Here is a 22,880-nt window from a genome sequence, read left to right on the forward strand (position 1 = left end):
AATGGAAGACGACTGATAACAACAGCGTCCGTGTTCCGTGATGCTACTGGTAGGTATATTTAAATATTTTGGTGAATGCCGGAAAAAAAGGAGTAAGCAGTAAACACCGTGTAAAAAACCGGTTACCGGTGTAGTTATGTTTTAAAAATTACAAAAAAATTTTCCTCGGGTTACCTTTTACGTGTTATTTGTTGTATTATATTTTATATGTTATACCGGTATCGTTATATTTCATAAATATAAATGTAAATTACGAAAATTACAAATTAAAAATTTCAAAACTACACCACAAATAAAAGTTGAAATTATAAGTTACCTTTAGTTACGTTTTATGTTACATTGAAAAATAATTTTAAAAAATAGACATAACAAAATTTAAAAAATTTAAAAATACACATTACAAATTTAATCACATTTTATTCTCATGACCTCATATTATGTCTTAAAATTTAATTTAGTTAAGAATAAATCAACATTTAATCACCCCTAGTTTAATTGTTCAGCCAATTTTTTTATAAAGGCTAATAAAAAAAAATCCCCCCTAGTAAATTGTTCGCATACATTTTCACTTGAGCTTGCACCATATTCTGTCATACATATTGTGGTCGCTTATAGGTAAGTTAATCGCAAAATTTCACTCAATGTTAATTTTGCTTTATCAGCCCCCACTTCGATTTTCATATTTTCTTATAATTTCAATAACGATGGATTTTTATGCTCAATCAAATGACTGAACGTCTGAACCTATTGTTCCATCCAACACACGTGTTGATGGCTCTACTACTATCTAACATGGTACTTTGGTCAGTGTTGTTAACGTTCCTTTTATATAGGAAATCCGTTCAATTCGTTGCTTCTATAGTATGAATAGGAATTTGTTCAGTTCCTTGTTCATTTATTATTAAAAAGAACTCGTTCATTTCCTCGTTCATATAAAAATAAACTCATTATTTTTCTCGTCCCTCTACAAAAACAGCGTTTGGCAAGTTCCCTATAAAAGAAATTCGTTCCGTTCTTGATCCTTAAAAAAAATTCCTTCCTTTGTTGTTCCTTGGGAAAATGAACGAGTTCCTTTTTAAGTTCCAAATAAAAAAATATCTTTTTTAATCATCAATGTTTTTTCTTCATATTTATACTTAGGTACTAAGTAACTTTTTATTTATACTTATACATACCTACAACTTACAAGTACATCTATCATTGACTTGAAGAATATAATATTGAATAAATGTTTTTTCTTTTATTCATTTAAATTCATTATTTTTTTAAACAGTATAAATTAATTTTATATTATATATTTATACCATTCAGTTTGATACTCGACAACGATCACTAATTGTCATTTGTCAATATACACCCTACGAAAAAAAAATATTTTAATTTAAATTATTTACATATCAGCTGTGTCAATTGGAACTCGAAAGGAACGAACAATTTCATTATTTTTCCTTGACAAAAAAAGAACTAGTTCTTTTTTATAAAAATGAATTAGTTCCAGGAATCCGTTAATTTTTGGACTCGTTCCTGCCAAACACTGCTAAAAAGTATCTGGTTCTTCACCTTATAGTTTACATTAATACTTTATCAAATTATTCTACTATTATTCTACATCCTAAATATTTTAATTTTAAGTACAATTAATGTGTACAAAATATTATTTTAAATATTTCTCAAATAGTAAATATATATTATACTACACATTTACTAAAATCAACACACGCTAATTATTATGTGAATACAAAATTGGTAATCTCGTTTTATATATTAAAAATATGGTAAGTAAACGACATTTTTCTCCCCAAATGTTTTTTAAAACATTTCATAGAAGAACAAAACTATAAAAAAATTAAAATATTATGTACGTTCTTAAAAATAATGTTTAAATTCATGTTCCTATTCCCTTAAAACATCAAGGAATTAATTCTTTCACTCGTTCCTCGACGAACACAGAACATACCTATATTATAACTTGAAATCAATAAACACATCAATATCTACAATTTTATCGATTCACAAACCTTAAATTATGTTATTTCATGGGCTGCTATAATCATAAGATATCGTGTACCTATATAGATAATAAGTTGGTTTTTTCGTATTTATAAATAGGTAGGTTGTAGGTAGGTTGTAGGTACCCTAATAGATAAAGTAAAAATATTATTTATATCATAGTATTTATTTTACTATGATTTATATAATGTTTATTTTGTCATGGAATGTAATTGAAACTAATACTCATACTACGTACTGTAAAAGTGCATTTTTGCAATTACATTCAGAATTTGTAATACATAACTAATATAATACCACTGTGAGTTTATTTTTTATAAACTATTTGGCTTAAGTTCTGTTCGCAAAATTCAACGGTAAAAACATACTTTCGTACTTCCCATTTTACTCAGGCCTCGTTAATCGTAGAAATATGATTTTTCACCAAAATAAACTTGAGAAGTACTTCCAAATGACTATGTGCCAAATTTTTAAACCTATTAGATTTGCATTTGAAATTTTCAAAAATTTTTCAATCTTTAAAAAAAACATTTAAAATAGACAATTACTGATATGAAGAAAGCTCGCACGTAAGTATCTTAAAGAATTTCGCAAGTTTATTTTAGTGAAAAAATCATGTTTCTACAACTAGCGAGAGCTGAGGAAAATGGGAAGTATGAAAACATTCAAACATGTTTACAAATTTACAGCTATCATGTTGCTCTGCTGATTACAGCGGCAGCATTCAAGAACATGAGTGTTCTGTGTTCATACCAAGTGGTGACTATACGTTGTACTCAATGTTACATAGATATAATTGTAGAGCTAATACAAATGCTGTAGTTAAATATTTATTCTATGTTCAACTTTTATAGCTAAAAGAAATTTAAAATAAAGTTGCACTCGAGTGGTTAATTCTGTAACCAAAAAATCTAAAAAAATAAACGTAATTTTATTCTCAAATTAGGACAGAATGACATATTAAATAACTAAGAATAATGATTTAAGTTATTTTGTTGTAACTTAAACAGATTATTTGTGGTTACTTGAAAATTTTAGAGTATACTATTATATTTTATACATACAATGACTTTTCAGACATAATTTTTTTGGCAAAAATGAACATAACCTGTCACCCACATTAATAATAGTAAAATACCATAAAATACACTCAGTATTTCGTTTTTCTGTTATATCTCAGAATTGTTTATCATATGCAATGATTTATCACTGAATTCAAGTTTAATATAACGTTGCAGTAACATACTCAATGTCAAGATACGATTGACACTTACTTTTTCTTCTATCTTTTAAAATCAAATCTAATTAGCATTTGAGATTAGAGCATTATTAATTATGATACTGGCAATAGCAATTATATTCTGTAACCACTGTAAATAAATTGTATTCAATTAAATTCAGTCTCCAAGTAGTTAGTTTTACAATAAATTGTTATTTTTCGGTCACAATAACTAATAAGTAATTGTACAGTACAGTAAATATGGACATCTTTTATTATAACAATTTTGTAAACAAGATAAAAAAATATACACACATTTTTAAAATTAAATGATATCCTTAGCTAAAAAAATAATAAGTAATTTACTATAATATTTTACAACTGTTTAAGGTTATTATTATAACTGTTATAAACTGAAGGGAAAAAAGTATTAAGCAGTTAAACAAAGTAATTATTTAAAACTCAAGAGAAATAATTTTTTTTCAATTACATACAGGAAACAAAACTCATTTATAAAATAATGTTGGTGTTTCTGTCCAATGACATATACAATTCACATAATTTGCACATTGAGACTAATAAGATAGTTTTGAATTTGTGCACGCCGCTCTTCAGTAATTCCTTGACTCATTAGTATAGAAACTCGTCCAGGTAATTGGTTCATAAGTTTGGTTAATGATTGACCTAGGAACATTTTTGCTTCGACTCCTAAAATACATAATACATTAATTAATTCATCTTGATATATTATTTGTTACTTACCTTCTAAAGGATCATATTCAGTTTCGCTTGCAAAAGCAAGTTGTGAGTAGCCGGCTTCATAAGAACTATCATTGTCATCTTGTAATAACCTGTCTTCAGAATAGACAGTTTCATCTTCTGGAAGTTCAAACAAGCAAACAACAGATTGAAGGAGAAGAGCCCTGTAACATTATTTTCAGTTAATTTAAGTCAGATCATCAAATCTTAAAAATGATTTTTTTTAAACCTAATTGAACTAAGGCATTGTTTTAATGGATAATATAATACAAACTCTTCTCATTTTAATAGTTCAGACATAAATAAAATAAAATATTTAATTTACCATATTTTGTAAAAAACATACCAAAATTGTGCATAAGGTCCGTCAATTAGCTTTTGAGTGTCTGTAAGAACCTTAATGATGCCAACAGCAGTGATCTTTTTATTAATATTTCCAGTTACTTTTTGAACATCGGGTAACATAATTTTCTCCAACAACATACCAAACATACTAAAATATATAAGGTATATACAATTAATAATTTCATATGATTATAATTGTAAATACAATTTACAAAATTAAAATTAAAAAAAACCAACCCATTTTGAATTGAATCTATGAGTTCCACCATAAATGATGCTCCATATTTGATGACACAGAAGAATATAAACACAATAAGTTCTCGTATAAATTTAGTAGTTTTAGATGAAGTTAGTCGTTGAAACAATAGAACAAATATATTTTTCATCTGAGATTGTAATATTTCCCTGAAATTATTAATTGAGTTTACAATTAAATCAAATGTATAAACATTGATGCGTTTACTAACATAGGACAATGCTCTATTATTGTTTTCAGTAATCTAAATCCTTCTTGATCCTGTGATTTTGATGCAATGAGTTTTTGGAATACTCCTAAAAGTCCATTCTAAAATTTTTATGAATTAATAATTTTATAAAGACACAATTATTTTAAACACTTACAATATTCAAAGATTTCTCAAAATTTTCTGGAGAAGTTTTACGCACATAGGATCTTAAAAGCCTAACTAATGGATGTATATTACTGGTTTTCTCCCAAAGCACTGGAGTCAATAAAAATGGATACAATATGGTATAGGTGTCTCCAACATTGCCAGGACTGTGAAATTCAAGTAACTGAGCCAATAGTTGGAAAGTATATGGCATAAATTCTAAATTTTTTTATAAAACCAATGTTAGGATATATAATTATAACACACAAAATTATCTAATCATACCCAAAATGTCTTGCTGCAATATAATTTGAAATATAGGAAACAATACTCCTTCAAATGAACCAACTCCTTCAGGTGTTACAGTGCAAACAAGTCTAATATAAGACAAAAAAATATTATATAATATTGGACAACATACAAGCATAAAAAATATTTATTTAAATAAAATAAATGATTTAAGAATGCGATAATCTATGTTGAAATTAAACTTACTTTACACAAAATGAAATGGTTTCAAAGAGAAAATGATTGAATTCTGGTTGACTAGGATTACGAGCAACAATAGTAAGTTTGTCAGTCAAGACAGGTAAAAGTTCAGCCAAAAGAGGAATTATTTGTTGTTTCAGTGTTAAAAATGTTCTCATTATAGCTGTTCAAAGATAAAAAAAAATTAAAATAGACATAATATTTAATCAAATAGATTAATAGAAACAAACAAATAAATATTGTTAATTATACCTTTCATTGTGTGGCTATTTTCTTGTGAGCCAGGTTTTGTTAAAATTCCAAAGAGAGATTTAATTAGTTGTTCTGCAAATGGAGATAATGTAGCTGCATCAATCCTAAACATTAAATAAACAAAATAATATTTAACTGGGTGTTTATACTTTGGACATAAATTAAGTTTATTAAAATAATGAACTAAATTATATAATAATTAATTTATAAAAAATATACTAACACTGGAGCTTTAGTGTCAGGTTGTTTCAAAAGTAAAATTTTATCAATAGCAGCTGCAGCGTAAATCCTAACAACTACACTCTCAGCTTCTAAAAGCTTTGTAAGTGCTGGTAATGTGCTAACAATAACTTGAGGAGGTAATACACTACGGAACGTCACTATATATTTAATTGCATCAGCTTTCATAACAGGCATACCGTTAACTAAAGACATTAAACATAGATTAATTTATAATACATGTAAATAATTGAATAATTAATGTAAATATTTATATTTATATAAGATATTGTGTACATACTATTTGGTTTTGCTAGTTCAGGTAATACATGCATTGTGGTAAATTCTTCGAGATTAACAAGTTCACTAATTTTAGTTGTACCATGACGTTGAGTACTTCCTCTTGATGCAAGTGTTGTTACCAAAAACAATGCAGCATCTTTACTACGCCAATTTTGTTCATCAGTTGCATATTGCTCTAACATAGACTAAAATAAAAATAATAAAGGTTAGTTTATATATAATATATATATATGTATATATGTGTGTGTGTGTTTTTTATAATTTATATGGTACTAAATAATCATACTTTCACATATAAGCCAAACGAAGACATAGTAATTTGTTCAAATTCCTTTGAAAGTGCTTTAACTAAATCACATGCTGCTCTTCTTCTAGTATCCACATCTGAACCTTCAATGTCTCTTCGAATATATTCTTCTGGATTGTCTTCAAATAATTCCTCGTCTGATGCTGAAGTACAACATAGACTAATTAATAAAAAATCATAAAAAAATAAAAATAAATTTGACATATTTTTCATACCTTTAAATTGCATATTAGGAATAGCAACTTTTTCACAAATAGCAGAGAAAACTGATGGATCATCAAATAGATCACGATACTGGGGCTTAATAACAGTTGTTGACAAAAATTGCAGAGCATTTATAACAAGCTACAGAAATTAGAACATTTTAAAGTAAAATAACAGTAACTTATGGTTGAATTTCAACAAAAATTAAAAATAAAACAATAAATATTAACTGTGTCGTATTTTGGTTGTGATCCAGTCTTAATCAATAATTTCCAAATAATTGTAACTAATGATCGCATGTAAGATGAAAACTCTTCTTCATATTTTTGAGCATATAAGGATATGTTTTCACAAATCTGTGATTGGATTTGATGCAATACACCAGTTTCTTCATCACTCTTTAAAAGTAAATCAATATAAAATAGGTATCCAAATTTGTTAAAGAGAAATTTACCTCAGTTTCCAATTCTTTAATTTCTAATTCTAACAATTTCTGGAAATTACTAATCCAAATTTGCATATTGTCCTCAAAAAATTCTGGAAGATCCTGTAAAAAAATAAAATAAGTTAAAAATGTATAATTATCGAGAAACAAAATTTATAACATTTACCTGATAGTTTAACGAATAAAATATTTTAGTCAGAACAAGTATTACATTAAAAACTTTAGGATCCTTGGACACTTCACATAAATTCATAGTAAGCTGAAAACAAATTTCTTATATTAATAACTTAAAAAATTAATCTTTTGTTTGATACATTAAACAACTGACTTTTATTTTAAGTTGTTCACAAACTTACAACAAATAATTCAGTTAGAGGTTTGGCTAAGGTGTCTAACACAAATTTTATTTCAGTCCACAGCTTCTGAGATTTAAGTTCAAATCTATATTTTCTAAACAATGAATGAGCAGTCTCTAACGCTCCATTGATAGGCGCTAGATCACTTGTTGGTGCATCTATAACATATCATAATATTACATCTTGTTATATAAATAACAATAGTATATTATAAAAATATTGAATACACATACTAGCGAATGCAGCAAAGTTTTCAATAATTGTTGTTAATAAATTTGGCCAATTATCTGGGAAATCATGTTTGCCTATGAGTGAAATAGCATCACTTAGTTGTTTTTGAACAGCTTCTGGAGCATTCAACATAACAGTTACAATTTGTTCTTTTATTAATACCCGATCTTCTTGATGTATTTTATTTTGTAATGTGTCTTCATCCTAAAAAAAATAATATTTTTTTGATAAATCAAAGTAACAAAATACTCGTCATTTACTAGTGACTATAAATTATTTTTTAAAATTAAATTTTCCAAGTTAAAACAGAAACATTATGACTAATTTATCTAGGACCTGAACAGGTTATAATAAAAATCAAAATAACACCTATAAAATTTAAATATAATTTTACTTTCTAAATAAATAAAAAATTTACATTAGCAATTAGAAAGAATGTCATCAACAAAAGTTGCGTCCCTAATATTCTTTGGGAAGTACTACATTATACCAGTGGTTCTTATCCTTTTTCAAATGACAGAACACTTAACATTTTATAAGGTTTTCGCAGAACACAGCAGTAAAATAAAATAGTAATACATACACTTTTTAAGTTTTTAATACATTAACCTAAAATGATTCTATACACTATACAGTATATTGTTATTCTTTCATGTGTTAGAAGTCCAAAAAAGTCAAAATGTTAAGACAATGAAACTTAACATTTTTTTTTGGCAGAACACTTTTACCAAGTTCACGGAACATTTCAAATTTGGAACTCACTGAAATGCAGCCAAGACCATAAATAACCTAATTAACCCGTATGGGTTATAAGAAATACAATGCTTGAGTAGTTATTATATATGTTTAAATATGTAATAATAAGTTAGGTAATTCCAAAATGTAAAAAAACAGTTGTAGAGACAACATTAATGGCAGATAAAAAAAAATAGTATGGTTAATATTGGTAAGTATCAATGTTTTTTAATTTATAGCATTTTTAATATGTAATAATTAATAAATAATATACTTACAATGGGCCAATTTCGTTTTATATAGTTCTTAAAAGTAACTGATCCAATTTGCTTGACCAAATTGCCAATCACATTATCTGGTGCACTAATAATGTGAAGTAATAATAATGGATAATTTTTATTACATTCAATTGAAAGCAAAAAGTTTTCAGCTACAAAATAAACACAATAGGTATTTAATAATATTTGTTACACATGATAAAAATTGTATACTGTATTATTCTAACCTTGTTTGCGTTCACTTGGATCAGGACTTAATGTGGCTTGGAGACATTTCACCAAATTATTAATATTATTAGTTGAAATTTCCATCTATAGAAAAATCATATATATTAATTGTACAATATACATTTAACAGTTATCATGTATAAATCACGAACTAACCGTAGAAATTGTTTACCTTAGTAAAGAAATAATTGAATACCCAGATCTAACTATACTTGTTACAAGTTTTGACGAAAAATGTAGTCAAAGAAAATTAAGTAATTTAACAATATAGGTATGAAGAGAAATACTGAAAATAAATGTTAATTAATAATTTGTATAGTTATTACAATGCTAAAAACAAATATAACACGTTATATCGTTACCATACCGTTTTTACTTCCTTCGAAAATAACGAAACTTCGTCTAGGCGGCTAGGGAAAGACCAAACAAATTTTTATCAATTTTTATAACTAAAACTGCTTATCTATCAGGCTTACCACACTAATTATTTTCAAATACCGGTATACTGATATATGCGATTTAAATCATACCACAAGTATACCGTTCTATGGTATAAATTAAAATATGAATACATGTTTTAACGCGTTTATAACACGGTTTAGACAGCCGCAGCCCATAATCATCGCATGTCAGTAGTCACAAATCACAATATTCAGCATTTAAATGCATCAACACACTTGGGACCACGATTTTAAGATACTGTCTCGAATCGTGCTTGGGACCAAGCGAAAAATCGGGCAAGACAATCTTGAATCCTATCCCCAAACAAACGTTTTTGGATATAAATATATAATTATTTTCGAATATTATCTTCCATCGTTGAATAAACCACTAAAAAAATTAGTTATTTACAAATAAGCTTAAGTGCCTTCCCTGGTTGATTCTTCCCTCAATACACTGAAACCACTGGACCTAATTTAATTTAAGAAACATCTATTATGCTTATTGTACTTTTTTTTATAGATCAGTGTTAGTTCTAGTCTTCTAGATTGGAAATAAAAAAAAATACAAATATTTACACATAAAATTGTTCAACTCGTATTATTGATTTATTACTAGTTTTTAATTGGACAGCTGGGACTATGAACCATGAACATTAGAGGATGGTCTAGAAATTTGCCGGGCTAAACCAGTTTAAATTTATCCTACATTATCTCGCATCGGGATAATAAACCACGTAAATAATATTATTGTCCAAACATCCCGGTGCGTTTTTTTCACACCTGTTTAGGCAAGCCAATTAAAGATTTTAGATTCTAATATGATGTCAGGGTATGTTTGCGTGTAGCTCTAGTCTTCATGGTATCATATTTGGCAGTAGACAGTGACGCCAATCTGTTTTTTAATCACTGGGTAGGATATCTTATAATAGTAATATTACTAATAAGTATCCTCCTATATTACCAAAAATGTATTGCCATTATGCCATGTATTATGAGAATACAAATTATACAATATTAAGCTCGAAACTTTGCAATATTGTAAAATGAAAATCTTCAATCCCAATTCCCAAGGTCAGAACATGTCCTTGTCCTATGTGGCTATCGGCTATGCCTCACCAAACAACCAAGAAATTCGCTAGACTAAACCGATTTAAAATTCTCCCAAATTTCCCAGTACCGAGATTATGATCCAAACGTCCCGGTGAGTTCTTTTTCACACCAGTTTAGCCGAGCGAAATTGTAGACCCATTCGATTAAAATGTCCATAGACTATAATTAAAATGCTATGTGGCATTCACCCCTCTAAATAGTCTAGTCTAGAACAGTGCTAGTGAATTGGCTAGAAAAAAAGGGTTCTGTGTGTAGTGGTAGTAGTATGTACCACAGATATTTACAGATATATTAAATATCTGTGGTATGTACCTACTACCTACTAAAGTTTAAACATTAAAAATGTGTTAAAAATCTCAAAACTCTTTGAAGAAAATGACATAATAGATACCCAGAAAAAAATCATATGTTTTTTATCGTTGTAAACATAATATTTAACATTATATTATATACATATTTAATTGTGTTATAAATAATTGTACCACAGAATATTCTGTGATTGTACTTCCTATCGTTCTTTGATAACGTTGATAAGAATGAAAATTTTTATTCAGATTTCCGAAAAGGAATTTCAGAATATTCTATCTATTGGTTGTTTTGCATTTTATTAGTTTTATATTTGTGTATAATAATAATATAGTAAGGGGTATCACATCTCACCTTACAATGTCTTATATACCGTATGAGATTATTACTCATAAAAGACAAGTATGTTCGCTTTATAAAAAAGCATGCAGGACCATCGAGGATTGGTATCATTACAGGTAAGACACTTATTGTCGGGATCAAATAATTTGAAACTTAACCCTGGATTATTTTAATCATTTATAAGTATGTTAAATGTTCCTACTATAAAATATGACAGTTTACAGAGATTTAAATTGTATACATTTTTTTATTTATTCATAAAGGTCATAGCTGAAGTTGACATTCAAATCTTTTACAGTTAAAATTGATATTATGTGTGGTTTCAAGGGTTGTATCCCAACAATTTATTATTAAGTAGTGATCTGTTACCCATGAACTAATTCTTTACATTATTTTTCTAGACCGTTGATGCGAATCAATATTGTGCGCTTAAGAAAACGTTTTGATGACAACAAGAATTTAATAGATGTACCAACGGCACAAGAATTGTTGAAGAAAGGTCAACATGAGCTATGGGCTAATCAACATTACTATCCTCATCAGTGTAAGTAAAATAGCACATAAGCTAAATAAAAGTTGACAAAAATTGTTTTTTTAAATCATATTTTTAATATACTTCACAATAGGGCTATGAAGCTTCTTAGATTTCTAAAATCTGACTGTTGATAGGAACATGTTTTGTTTTGTTAAGCTAAAATAAAATAAAGTGTTTTTTAGTTTAGGACAAGAATCAACTATAAAAAAAAATGGTTTTAAGGTGTGTATAGGCACTACTTAAAACAAAAAAAAATTCATAACCAATCAGTGTTTGATCACGGTACAGCAAATAATAATATTTTATTTTCTGCAGAACTCTTATGCATGTTAATATTTATAAATAAACAAAAAAGGAGAAGAGTTTTGAGTAAAAGAACCACAATGAGTTATTAGTAGATCAAGAAACACTGTCTTAAAGAATCATTTTATTAGCTGTTATGATTGTAATTAACACATTTTATTATCATTGTGTTTTATTTAACAGGTGATGGTGATATTGATATTTAAATGTTTTATCTATAATATTTTAGGTCAGCGGTTCTCAAACTGTGTTCTGGGAGTAATCTAGGGGCTCCGTGGCTCCCATATATTATCTGTATTAATTAAATTCAAATTATTAAATTATTATTATATTTCTTAGTTACATTCTTAATTTTTATACTTGTATTTATTATTATTTGGACTGTATCAATGTGTATTATTTTAAAGTTTATAACTGTAAACTATTTATAAATCCACATATTTTTTTATAGTCAACATCATTTTCTTTGAACTATTGTTGTCTCAAATAGACATTTCTGAATTTTGGGGGCTCCGTAATTTTTTTTAGGAACATAAGGGCTCCGCGAACAAAAAAAGTATGATAACCGCTGTTTTAGGTTACTGTACGGTATAGATTAAAGTTGTACCAAATACTAATGATGATAAGTGCTAGTATTTGTACTATAATAAAATATTAAATAACTAAATTTTTTTTTTAAATATGAAAAATTTTTTTTTAATAAAAAGAGACCAAGTGAGGATTAGACCCCCACTTCATCCCCTTCCCTTGTATATAAAGAAGTGTAAATATTTTATAGGTGGATAGTAAGGAATACTAGAACTATTATGTATATCAATAAAGAAATTCTTGTAAGTTTAAATTTAAAAATTCTCTAGGCTAGATATGGTGTTCGGCAATGGTTAGAGAATTTAATAAACACTGTTCGCCATGGGGTATTACTCAAAATTGAGTATTAAAAAAAATCTTTAACATTTAAAAAAAAAGTAAATAATTAAAAATAACCAAATGTAAAATATTGAACTTTTTTTATCATGCTATACTATTATACGTTTATGTACATTTTTGTTTTAGTTCCATCTTCACCTGGTGGAACAGCGTTTGACCGGGATTGTTTTCCTCCCGACTGGGTATTGGACTCTTGGCATCCATTAGAAAAAGCTCAGTATCCAAAATACTTTGCCAAACGAGAAGAACGTAAAAAAGAGTACATAGCATTATGGGAAAAACGCTGGGGAAAGCCATTCATTCCACATGATGAACATTAAATGGATTTTCTTTCTGTGGATTGTAGTGGATTATTGATTGTTGCTAATTAGCGATTGTTATCATAAAATAATATGATGTATCATGTATGTAAAATAAATAATGAATAAATTTAGATTTCTGAAGTAAATCTTCATTTTAAATTTTCAACTGTAGCTATACATATTTTGTATTGACTATAAGCGTATAACTATAGACAACTAGTAATTATTTAATAAGTAGTAAGTACCAAACCTACCTTGAGAGTAAAAAATATAAACTAAATTGTATTATTAAGACAGTATAGATGAGTCATATTGTGTTCTATCAAATAGTATCATTATTCATATTTCTTACTTCAAGGTCATCGGTAAAACTACATACTGGCAACCAACACTTTTAAATTGGTACTATAGTGCATAAATCACAATTTATAATGTAGCATTGTAGCACATCTAATTGATCAGACAATATTTTTATAAACTGTACAATATTCAGAATAGATTTTTTAAAGTTCATTAATATTATCCTGAAATGTCTAGGCAAAATATTCAAAGCCACCAGATTAAAAATATATTTTAATAAATGTTTTATACTTATAAATAACAATGTTGAATGACTTACAGTATTTTGATACTCAATTAAAAAGTTATTAATCTGGAGGGATGAAGGATGAAGCAACCTATGTCAACCATTTACTTATACATATAACACATTGTTACGTATCACATAAAATATAGACAATGCAACTACTGTTAAATCAACAGACCAAAGTTCAAAAGCTGTGAAAACTTTACTCCTTGTCCCTTTTGAATTAATGCATTAAGTGTGCCAGTGCCAGTTCTCCCAATTTTCTCCAATTCTATTGGTTAGGGAGGGTGTTATGAAAAAGTGTTCAGATGTCCAGAAAACCTTTTTTTGTGTTTGTCCAATTATTTTAAGTTTACACAGACAAATAATTTTAAAAAAATCAGCATTCGAGTAAAATATTTTTGACAGTCCATATATTTTCCCTCCACAGTTGAAATTTGGACCGTAGGCCACATATTGCCAGCCTCTTATTTAGTCAATGCTTAATATTTGGTTAGTTATTATCCGAATTAACTGTTCACCTTTAAGTTTAAACATTTATCACCTTAGCTGACATTGCAATAAATAATGCCTTTCAATGAATTCAAAATAAAAGAACTTGATCATTATATAAACTCGGGGGATTCCATTCATCCCGTATATGAATGAAGGGCCCTGAGCAAAGGTCCAAAATAATACTATTGTCCTGCACTTTGAATAATTCATTATCAAATAAAACTACAAACCATATTTATACATTTTTGTTTTCTGAAAATGATCGATAAACGATTTATCTAAACCACAAATCCTTATTTTTTGTTTTAATTAAATTTATTTCGAGTAGGTGTTGAATATTGTACTCATTTTTTAGTGAAGAAAAAGAAATGCTGTTTCGAGGCCAATGTTTACTGAGAATTTTTATAAGAAATACCACATATTATATAATTTTGTACTAGATATATTTATTTACATAGGCCCTAATAATCAAATTTAAATATTTTTTCAGGTACAAAAGGACCAAGTATATATTTATAAAGTAAAAATAAACTTTTATATGGCTGAATTATAACTTTAAAACATTGAAGGACTCCGCCCTCCCCCACTCTTTTTAACATCTTCGTAAATTACTAATATAGGTATGATTATTATGTCCTATGTTTAAAAAATTAACATGTATGACATTCCTAATATAAACACTCGGCCAAAATTGAACTTCTTTACAAAGTATCAGTGTTATAAACTCTTAACTAAAATATATGAACAACATAGCCTATACTCTGTTTAGAAAGAGAATACACCAGACGGTAACCGATTTTTGTCCGCATCTCTACATTGTGGCATAGGGTAATGACTGGTGGAAAAGGAAAAATGTGTGCAGAACTTTTATAAACTATTTTTGAACAGAGAATGTACATCTATATTTGATACAAGAGAGACTAATACATTACTGTTGTTCATATCGATGAAGATTTGTCAAATTTTAAATATTCATAATATTAGTATTATAATTTATAATAATAACTAATAAGTAATATCAGTAATTACCAACCCAGAACATCAGATTAAAGCCAGTACTATTAAATTATAAAACAATCAAATCTCAGATTTATTGAATTGATTATGGTTTAGTATGGATAAATAAAAATACAGTTATTTATTTTAAACAATTATTTTTATATCGCTTAATTTAGTTGGTATAGCGAATCATGTTGTAAATATATTGAACCAAATAATATTTGTTTAAAATTTTTCTTCGTCGAGCCCGTGTTTGAACAACATCAACACTGGTACATTGTCATCACCAATATCTCTGTATTCGAGCATAGCTACCATGCCGTTTTCAATATCCATATTTTCGCCAGTGAAGAACTGAAGTTCCTTAAATCTCGTGAGCAGATCTTTCATTACCTGCGAAAAACATAAGGCGGTATTAACTTCGGACAAAATGATAACCCAACGTCCCAACCCATTTTCCATAGACAGTACAATATACAGTGGCATAATTAGGAATTTGTCCGGAGGGGGAAATAAACATGTTTTTACACACAATATACTAACATTTTCAAATACCTATAGTGGTAGCCTAATTATATATACATTAAGGAGGCTCTCGGGGGAGGGGGGGAACTCATCCCCCTCATACTACCCTTAATTACGGCCCTGGCAATATAACAGGGGCGCGATCAAATATCAATAAGAAATCCGTTAAACTCACTTTGTTAATATTGGTTTTGAAGACGTCCACCTCGGTGCTGCCGTTCTCAGTCATCTTGTCCACCAACCGTTTCATGTACTCCTTGAGGTACAGAGTGAACGATTTCTTATCCGGGAACGCGTATGTTTCCATCAGACGGTGGTTGAGCACAACGTCAACACCGCTTTCCACGGCTTCTTCATTGCCTTCGCTGGCCTCTTCAGCGGACGGGTTGGCGCCGTCAAGTGTCACATCACCCACTTTGCGGGTGATCAGCTTGCCGTACACCTCGTACAGGACGCCATCGATCAATTTGAACTTGTAGGTGTCCGAGAACATCTCATCACCGGAGAAAATGTCTTTGAAGATCTTCATTATAAAAAATTGGGCCGGGGGCGCGAGAATCGAACTGTAAAAACGAAAGACGGTGGCTGACACGCGGCCTGGGCAGTGGAAAGAGGGCAAAAGACCCGAAGGCCGAAGTACAAAAGAATCAGACCTAAAAGGAATAACGTGGAATTTATCAACCCGATATCACGAAAATTCTTCGATTTGTTTTAGTCGATTGCAAAGAGGTTGTAAAAGACCAGCTATTCATATTTCATAAAACTCTTTGGAAACATTTTTCTGGCGGGAAAGTTTGATTTATATTTTGAATCTTAATATCCACTGATGTAGTGATGTCGTATTTATTTTATGATCACAGGTTCTGGCCTTCTAGGAATTGGGATAAGTTTATAACTGAACCTACTGAAGTCACCATGCGTCGTGCCTTGTTATTCAATATTCTTTGTTGGTAGAACAATAATTTATTCTGAAACTGAATATCTGAATCAATTCAACTCTACATGACACGGTTATACTTTCATTCTAATCTACTCTATTCAAAGATAAGTTCTCGCATAGGCCCTAGTTTCTTTAATGACTCTTTATTTTGTTTGTTTTTGTTTAATATGTATCAAGTTTCAATTGTAGTAAACTCAGTGTCGGCCTGGTACACCAAATGCCCATGGATCCATTTTTTTAAGTAGCCCCATAATGAAATACAAAGGCGCCCGAAAAATGTACATGACATTTTGGAGTTTTATCGATTCTGCCGGCTGTCGATTCCACCCGATATTTGTTTATAGCGATTCCACTGACTATTTACAATAACCGATGTATCACAGTATACGGTATTTTTTTAATCAACCGTATAGATACTAAGATACACCCAGTTTATCATAATACTTTTTTATTTAAATAAAAACATTTTAAAAAGCAATTCAAACATTGTCGTCCACAACTGAAAATATAACGCAATTAGATATACATAGATTATGGCAAAAAAGCAATTAAATACAATGTTCAATTTGTTAAAATAGTAAAATAAAACAATTCCAAATTCTTTTTTCAATTTTAAATACCTATAGTGATTGGTTTATTTACAAAATTTTTAAAATAGTAGTTTGACGCCAGTCTTATATGACAGTAAATTTATCAATTTTTTTATTTAAATAATCGTCAAAAATGTTTGTTATTATTTTTTTAAATTTCCTAATTTTCATTTTTGCTTGTTTTATAGTTGTATAGCAGTTTAGCTCTCTTATTACTCTATAAAAATCAGTTTGTAGCTACCATTTAATGTTCTACTTCATCAATGTAATTTTGTTATGAGCGAACTGCAAATTACTTTTATTTCTAATATTACCGATGTACTACATGTAATAAAATATTAATATATATGTATTGACGTATTGTGTATTTGTAAATGTAATAATTTACAAATATTCAGTGGATTGATGGTCGGTGGAATCAATATGTAAAACAATTCGGCGAAGTTGATGAAAAGCTCAATCGATAGATTTCTTACAGGTAAAAATGTCATTTCGGGGCAATTGACATACGCCTGACATTTTGTTGAAACAATTTTTCTTTACCCTGGACCCTAAAAGTTCTCAGGACGGCCATGAACCCTGTAAAGAAAAATTTAACTTAAAAAATTCCATACAGTTAAATATTTTGATAAATACTTAACGGGGTCCCTACTCCTTAATCTCTATAAAGACCAGGCGAATACGCTAAGCAAATAAAACATTTACGAGACCCTAAAAAAAACCGAGGGCCCCCCAAAAAAAAAAAAAATTATTGATAGAAGTTGAATTAGATAGTATAAATTAAAAATACAATTTTATTTTATTCCCATTATTTTTATGATTAAGAGTTTTTTTCAAATATATTTTTGTGTATATTTTATACCTAATTCTTATATCAGAAAGAACTAAGAAAATACCTTAATTTATTTTTCCATCCTAATCTTATGAGTTGTAAGTATTGTGACAACTGTGAGTAATTATTAATTTTCAAGCCCCCCTCTCTTTGCAGTGAAAACTTGCATATGACACGCCTCTTATGGCCCCATCACTATCAATGTACCTATATAACGTTTATTTCCAGTACATTACTAAGCAAATAAGCAACCGTGGCGTATAATGGGGGGGGGGGGGGCTAAGAGGGCTAGTGGCCTATAGCCCCTCCGTATAAATTAATCACGCTACTCGTAAAAGCAATAACAGACGATCGTTCAAATTTAAAAATTTTTGCAAACACATAATACGGTACAACGTTTAGGATACAAATGATAACATTTACTTTTTAATAATTTACTTATCAGTGCTAAATTACATAATGAAAAATTCAAAAATATATACAAAGAAAATAATAAAGTGTTAATTTTAAATAACTAGAAGGTGTATTTTATACAAAATTATATTCGTAAACAATTTTAATGAGTTACTTTTTTAAACAATTTTGTAGAGCATATTTTTTTAATTTTTATTGCATAGGTTTTTCGATTTTTTCTGTGCTGTATGTTTCGAGTCATGGTTGTCAGAATTCAGGATATTTTTGCATAATTAAAATTATTGCACATAAAGGATTTTTTCACGATGAACCTTGTTGATGGACGGCGTTAGTAATTTTAGTTTATATTTAGTATTTATATATATGTGTATACTAGTATATTTAATATTAATATACATACATATTAAATATTAATCACATATCACACTTCATTAATCTTAGTTAGGATTAAGCTTTTTATTAGGTGTGTCATATAGTCATACGCTCACTACAACTATACGCATGCAATACACTATTACGTATGTATAATAAGTTTGGTCGACATATTGAATATTTGTATAATCAGCTAGATGTAACAAACTAAATATCATTCGTTAAAATATAAGTGTGTATATTAAATTTGTTTCATTTTTGTAACGTTGGGTCATTGATCCTTAATGGCTTAATCCCTGAAGTTATGTGTATATACAAAAATACTTTTTATGTTTATGGGTGACAGAAAGATAAAATCTTCCAGCATGGCAGCATCTAATAAATATCTTGTATTCAAACTAATTTTTCCTAACATCGTCATGCAAATTAAAACATATTTGTATGTGGTTGTATACTTGTATTGTACTCTATAGTCTATACTACTGTCTACACTAGGCTGTGGATGAGTCATAATTTGCTACCGTATAACCATGTTCTGTGGTATAACAATCATTCAATTTAGAACTCAATCACAATTCCTCGTGTACCTAATATATATTCCTCAATTTTGGAGGCGAATCATGTGACTTCTGCAACAAATATTAATTAATTGTCCATCTCTCTTCTTATAGACTTAAATAAAAAATCTTTTGTACCATTTTTTTCACTTTTGTATTCATTTTTTATCTTTTGATAATTTAATAAATAATTGAATTCGTTCTAAATTGTATTCTTATTACTGATTTTAAAATTTAATAACTATGGTTGGAACACTCGCTTTACTAATTTGTATCACTAATAACCTTTGTTCATTCCAAAGTATTTAACGGATCAACGGTTGAAATGTAATAATAATTGTTGTTAATGTTAGACTACATAGTCTATAATAAAAAAAAACCCTTTACACGTGATTGATTAAAAATAAAATAAAATTACGGACTAATGTAAAATAAAGTGGTCATTCCCTATAAAAATATGACATTTATATTATAAGTAGGTACACTCTATCAAGTTACAATGATGAATTATTATGCCACGAGATTGAATAAAAATGTTATAGATTGGTAGTACATCGAAATTAAATGGGCCAATAAATAATAATATAGGTCACATCAAATATTAATACTCAGTCTTCATAAATGTAACATATTGTTGCCAAAATGTATTGTGGACTATTGAAATTATTGCAATTTCATATAAATAAAGTTCTTTAATATTTGTAATTAATGTTGAATTATTCTATTAGAAATATATATTTAATGAATAGTGTATAATATATTTATATTGGTATATAAACACATTGTTTTTTTTTTATATATAAATTGCGTATGTGTTCGGCTCAACCAATAATGAGAAGTGACAAATATATTTTGATTGTTCAATTTTAGTTTTTCTAAAAAAAATATAGGTTTAAATTTTGCAAATCTACTTACTTAAACAGCTTAAAAATCAAATGCATATCATTATAACGTCATTTTTATATCGCTTATGAAAAAATAAAAATTTGTTGACAGGGTATCGAATAATGCTTTATACAATTTTTGAACTTTAAAAAACAATAGAAATTAGAATAACGTAAGTACAAATGAGTTGAATTTATATTAAATAAACTCTTCGAAATTAAAATTAAAATTAAAAAAAATTAAAATCAGAAATAACAAAAATCAAATTGTACTTATTTTGCAATTAGAATGAATGTTGAGGAAAAAACCGAGGACAAAAATGGCAAGGAAAAAAGAAACAGGGCAATACAAAATTCACGGAAAAAGATACGAGAATAAAAAATATAATAATGATATCAACTAACTACCAATAATTTTCAATATAAATATATAATCGGGAGTCAGGACTACATAAATATTATTTTTATTTTGTAAATAATAAACAAGAATACTAGATACAAATGTACAATCCATATATAAATTTGATAAAATAATAGCTATTAATAATATATTGGCGTGATAGGTGAATTTTTAAGCACGACAAGATAAAACTCATTTAAGTCATGGAACTTCATTGATCAGTGGTGTAAGTAAGGATTTTTCTTAGAGAGAAAGGGGTATGATATTGTGTTTACACATTACACAGAATTGTCTTAACTAGGGTTTCCTATAAGTTTAACATACAGTCATACTGATGCCTAGGTTTTATCTTAGGTTTCGGTTTCAATACGGGTGTAATACAAACTTGTATTTTGAGTATAACTTTCAGACCATGGAAATATTTTTTTGATTTAAGACACTTTTTATTGTATTACGTATGTTTATTAATTTTTGAATAAAAAATAAATTAGAATATTTACTCAGCACTTGCAGATTTCGAAATTGATTTGTTGTTTTGTGATTAAAAAATTAATAAAATAAAAAGATTTTAGAGATTGAAATGATCATCAAAAATATATATAGATATAAAAAATGTTCGAAATTTGTTTGTTTATTTTTAGATTTATATTGATACGCATTTTGCTTCTTTTTCAAAAATCTTAAAAGTTCAGTACAAGGTTACTTATAAGTTATAAGTCGTTCTTACAGAAATTAAAAAAAAACCTAAGAGTTGACCCATTATATATAGATGTTAGTTACCTATATATAATTATATAGGTAATCATTTCTTTTTAAAGCCACGTGCCCACTGCCCACAGGCCACAACCCATGTTTAGTATTCCACATATGTAGGTAAAACAAACCACTAAGTACTAAGTGTCTAAGTAAGTATATCTATTCAGTTAGGCATTTAAATTTCGCTATTTTTGTATTTTTTCAAACGCGTTTCCTTACAACTTTCGACTTAATACATGATACCTTAATTTTATTGTTGCCTGCAGGTTGAATCAGGTCATGGCAAAATTTATCATGGCCGAATTCACATTTTTATTACCTCTATTATACTGTTCGCTAATAGTATAATATTTTATACTTTAAATAGGTACACGAAGTGATGTATATTGCGGTATCTTTCCCTTATCAGCTACCCCCTCTCATATTACCTTTCCCTCATAACAAGTGTATTATTTATGTTATTCATACACAAAAATAAAAACTTAGTTGAATTTATCCCTCTCTCCTTTCATAATCATGGCTACGCCACTGGCTATGGGTAAATTGCCAGGCCAAGTTTACACTTCCTATTCTAACATTAACTTAATTCTTATAAAATATTTTAACCGTCAAAAAATTACTAATCAAAATATATTTTTAATATTTCCTTTAATTTAAGTGTTTTGTGCTTGGTTATTCAAATGTACTTAAACCTTATACAGGTATAATTATAATACCATACATGATACATACAAGTATACATTATACATACAATAAAATATTATTACAAAAATATGGTTTTAGACTTCAGAGCCCATAACAATGGTTTACAAATATAGTTTTGAATGCGTCAATCAAATAAAATAGAATAAAAACATATTTTTCATTAGGTTCAATTTAAAAATTTTAACTAAACTTGTATTTTTTTTAATTTTTGGTAAAAACATTGCGATTGCCTACATTGCCAAGAACCATAAAAAAAGACGACCAGCATGGCAGCATGTTTAGTATTTACCAATGATTTACTTGTTGTTTGTATTGCAGTATTACACTGAATACTGAATTGTGGGTACCTACCTGGCTACCTATTATAGTGTATCGTAATATTGTAGATTAAATAAAACAAAATAAAAAAAGTTTTATTTTATCTGTGGTAATATTAATATAGTAAGTAGTGAGTAGTGAGTAGGAGTAGGTCTATTAGTTAGTCTATAAGTACAAGTATTACACGAGTATTGAGTATAAGACTATACCTGTAAGTAATATAATGTAATATAATTGTAGGTACCTAT

General features: G+C 28.2%; 3 protein-coding genes across 4 annotated transcripts; 1 reads left to right on the plus strand and 2 right to left on the minus strand.

The window, feature by feature from the left end:
• Window positions 1–3,756: 3,756 nt before the first annotated feature.
• On the minus strand, window positions 3,757–9,442 carry LOC111041645 (exportin-2). 2 transcript variants are annotated; one of them, XM_022325976.1, is made up of 22 exons: window positions 9,359–9,442; window positions 9,164–9,277; window positions 8,991–9,075; window positions 8,764–8,915; window positions 7,753–7,954; window positions 7,520–7,677; window positions 7,330–7,422; window positions 7,173–7,265; window positions 6,949–7,116; window positions 6,730–6,859; window positions 6,494–6,657; window positions 6,206–6,392; window positions 5,909–6,110; window positions 5,686–5,789; window positions 5,440–5,596; window positions 5,230–5,321; window positions 4,955–5,163; window positions 4,801–4,898; window positions 4,571–4,738; window positions 4,335–4,481; window positions 3,992–4,152; window positions 3,757–3,937 (listed from the first exon to the last, which is right to left on the minus strand). In XM_022325976.1, exons 3-22 carry the CDS (start codon window positions 9,073–9,075, stop codon window positions 3,783–3,785), a joined length of 2,925 nt encoding a protein of 974 aa, XP_022181668.1. In that variant the 5' UTR covers window positions 9,164–9,277; window positions 9,359–9,442; the 3' UTR covers window positions 3,757–3,782. The 2 variants fall into 2 exon arrangements, with proteins under 2 accessions (XP_022181668.1, XP_022181669.1); XM_022325977.1 differs by having other exon boundaries at window positions 9,148–9,277.
• Window positions 9,443–11,065: 1,623 nt separating this feature from the next.
• Window positions 11,066–13,405, plus strand: LOC111041647 (NADH dehydrogenase [ubiquinone] 1 beta subcomplex subunit 9). Its single transcript, XM_022325980.1, has 3 exons — window positions 11,066–11,308; window positions 11,594–11,736; window positions 13,084–13,405. Exons 1-3 carry the CDS (start codon window positions 11,211–11,213, stop codon window positions 13,275–13,277), a joined length of 435 nt encoding a protein of 144 aa, XP_022181672.1. The 5' UTR covers window positions 11,066–11,210; the 3' UTR covers window positions 13,278–13,405.
• A 2,001-nt stretch (window positions 13,406–15,406) lies between these two features.
• LOC111041646 (translationally-controlled tumor protein homolog) lies at window positions 15,407–16,546 on the minus strand. Its single transcript, XM_022325978.1, has 2 exons — window positions 16,040–16,546; window positions 15,407–15,732 (listed from the first exon to the last, which is right to left on the minus strand). Exons 1-2 carry the CDS (start codon window positions 16,391–16,393, stop codon window positions 15,565–15,567), a joined length of 522 nt encoding a protein of 173 aa, XP_022181670.1. The 5' UTR covers window positions 16,394–16,546; the 3' UTR covers window positions 15,407–15,564.
• Between the last annotated feature and the right edge of the window lie 6,334 nt (window positions 16,547–22,880).

This window comes from Myzus persicae, unplaced genomic scaffold, assembly GCF_001856785.1.
Source record: "Myzus persicae strain clone G006 unplaced genomic scaffold, MPER_G0061.0, whole genome shotgun sequence".
Lineage (NCBI taxonomy): Eukaryota > Metazoa > Arthropoda > Insecta > Hemiptera > Aphididae > Myzus > Myzus persicae.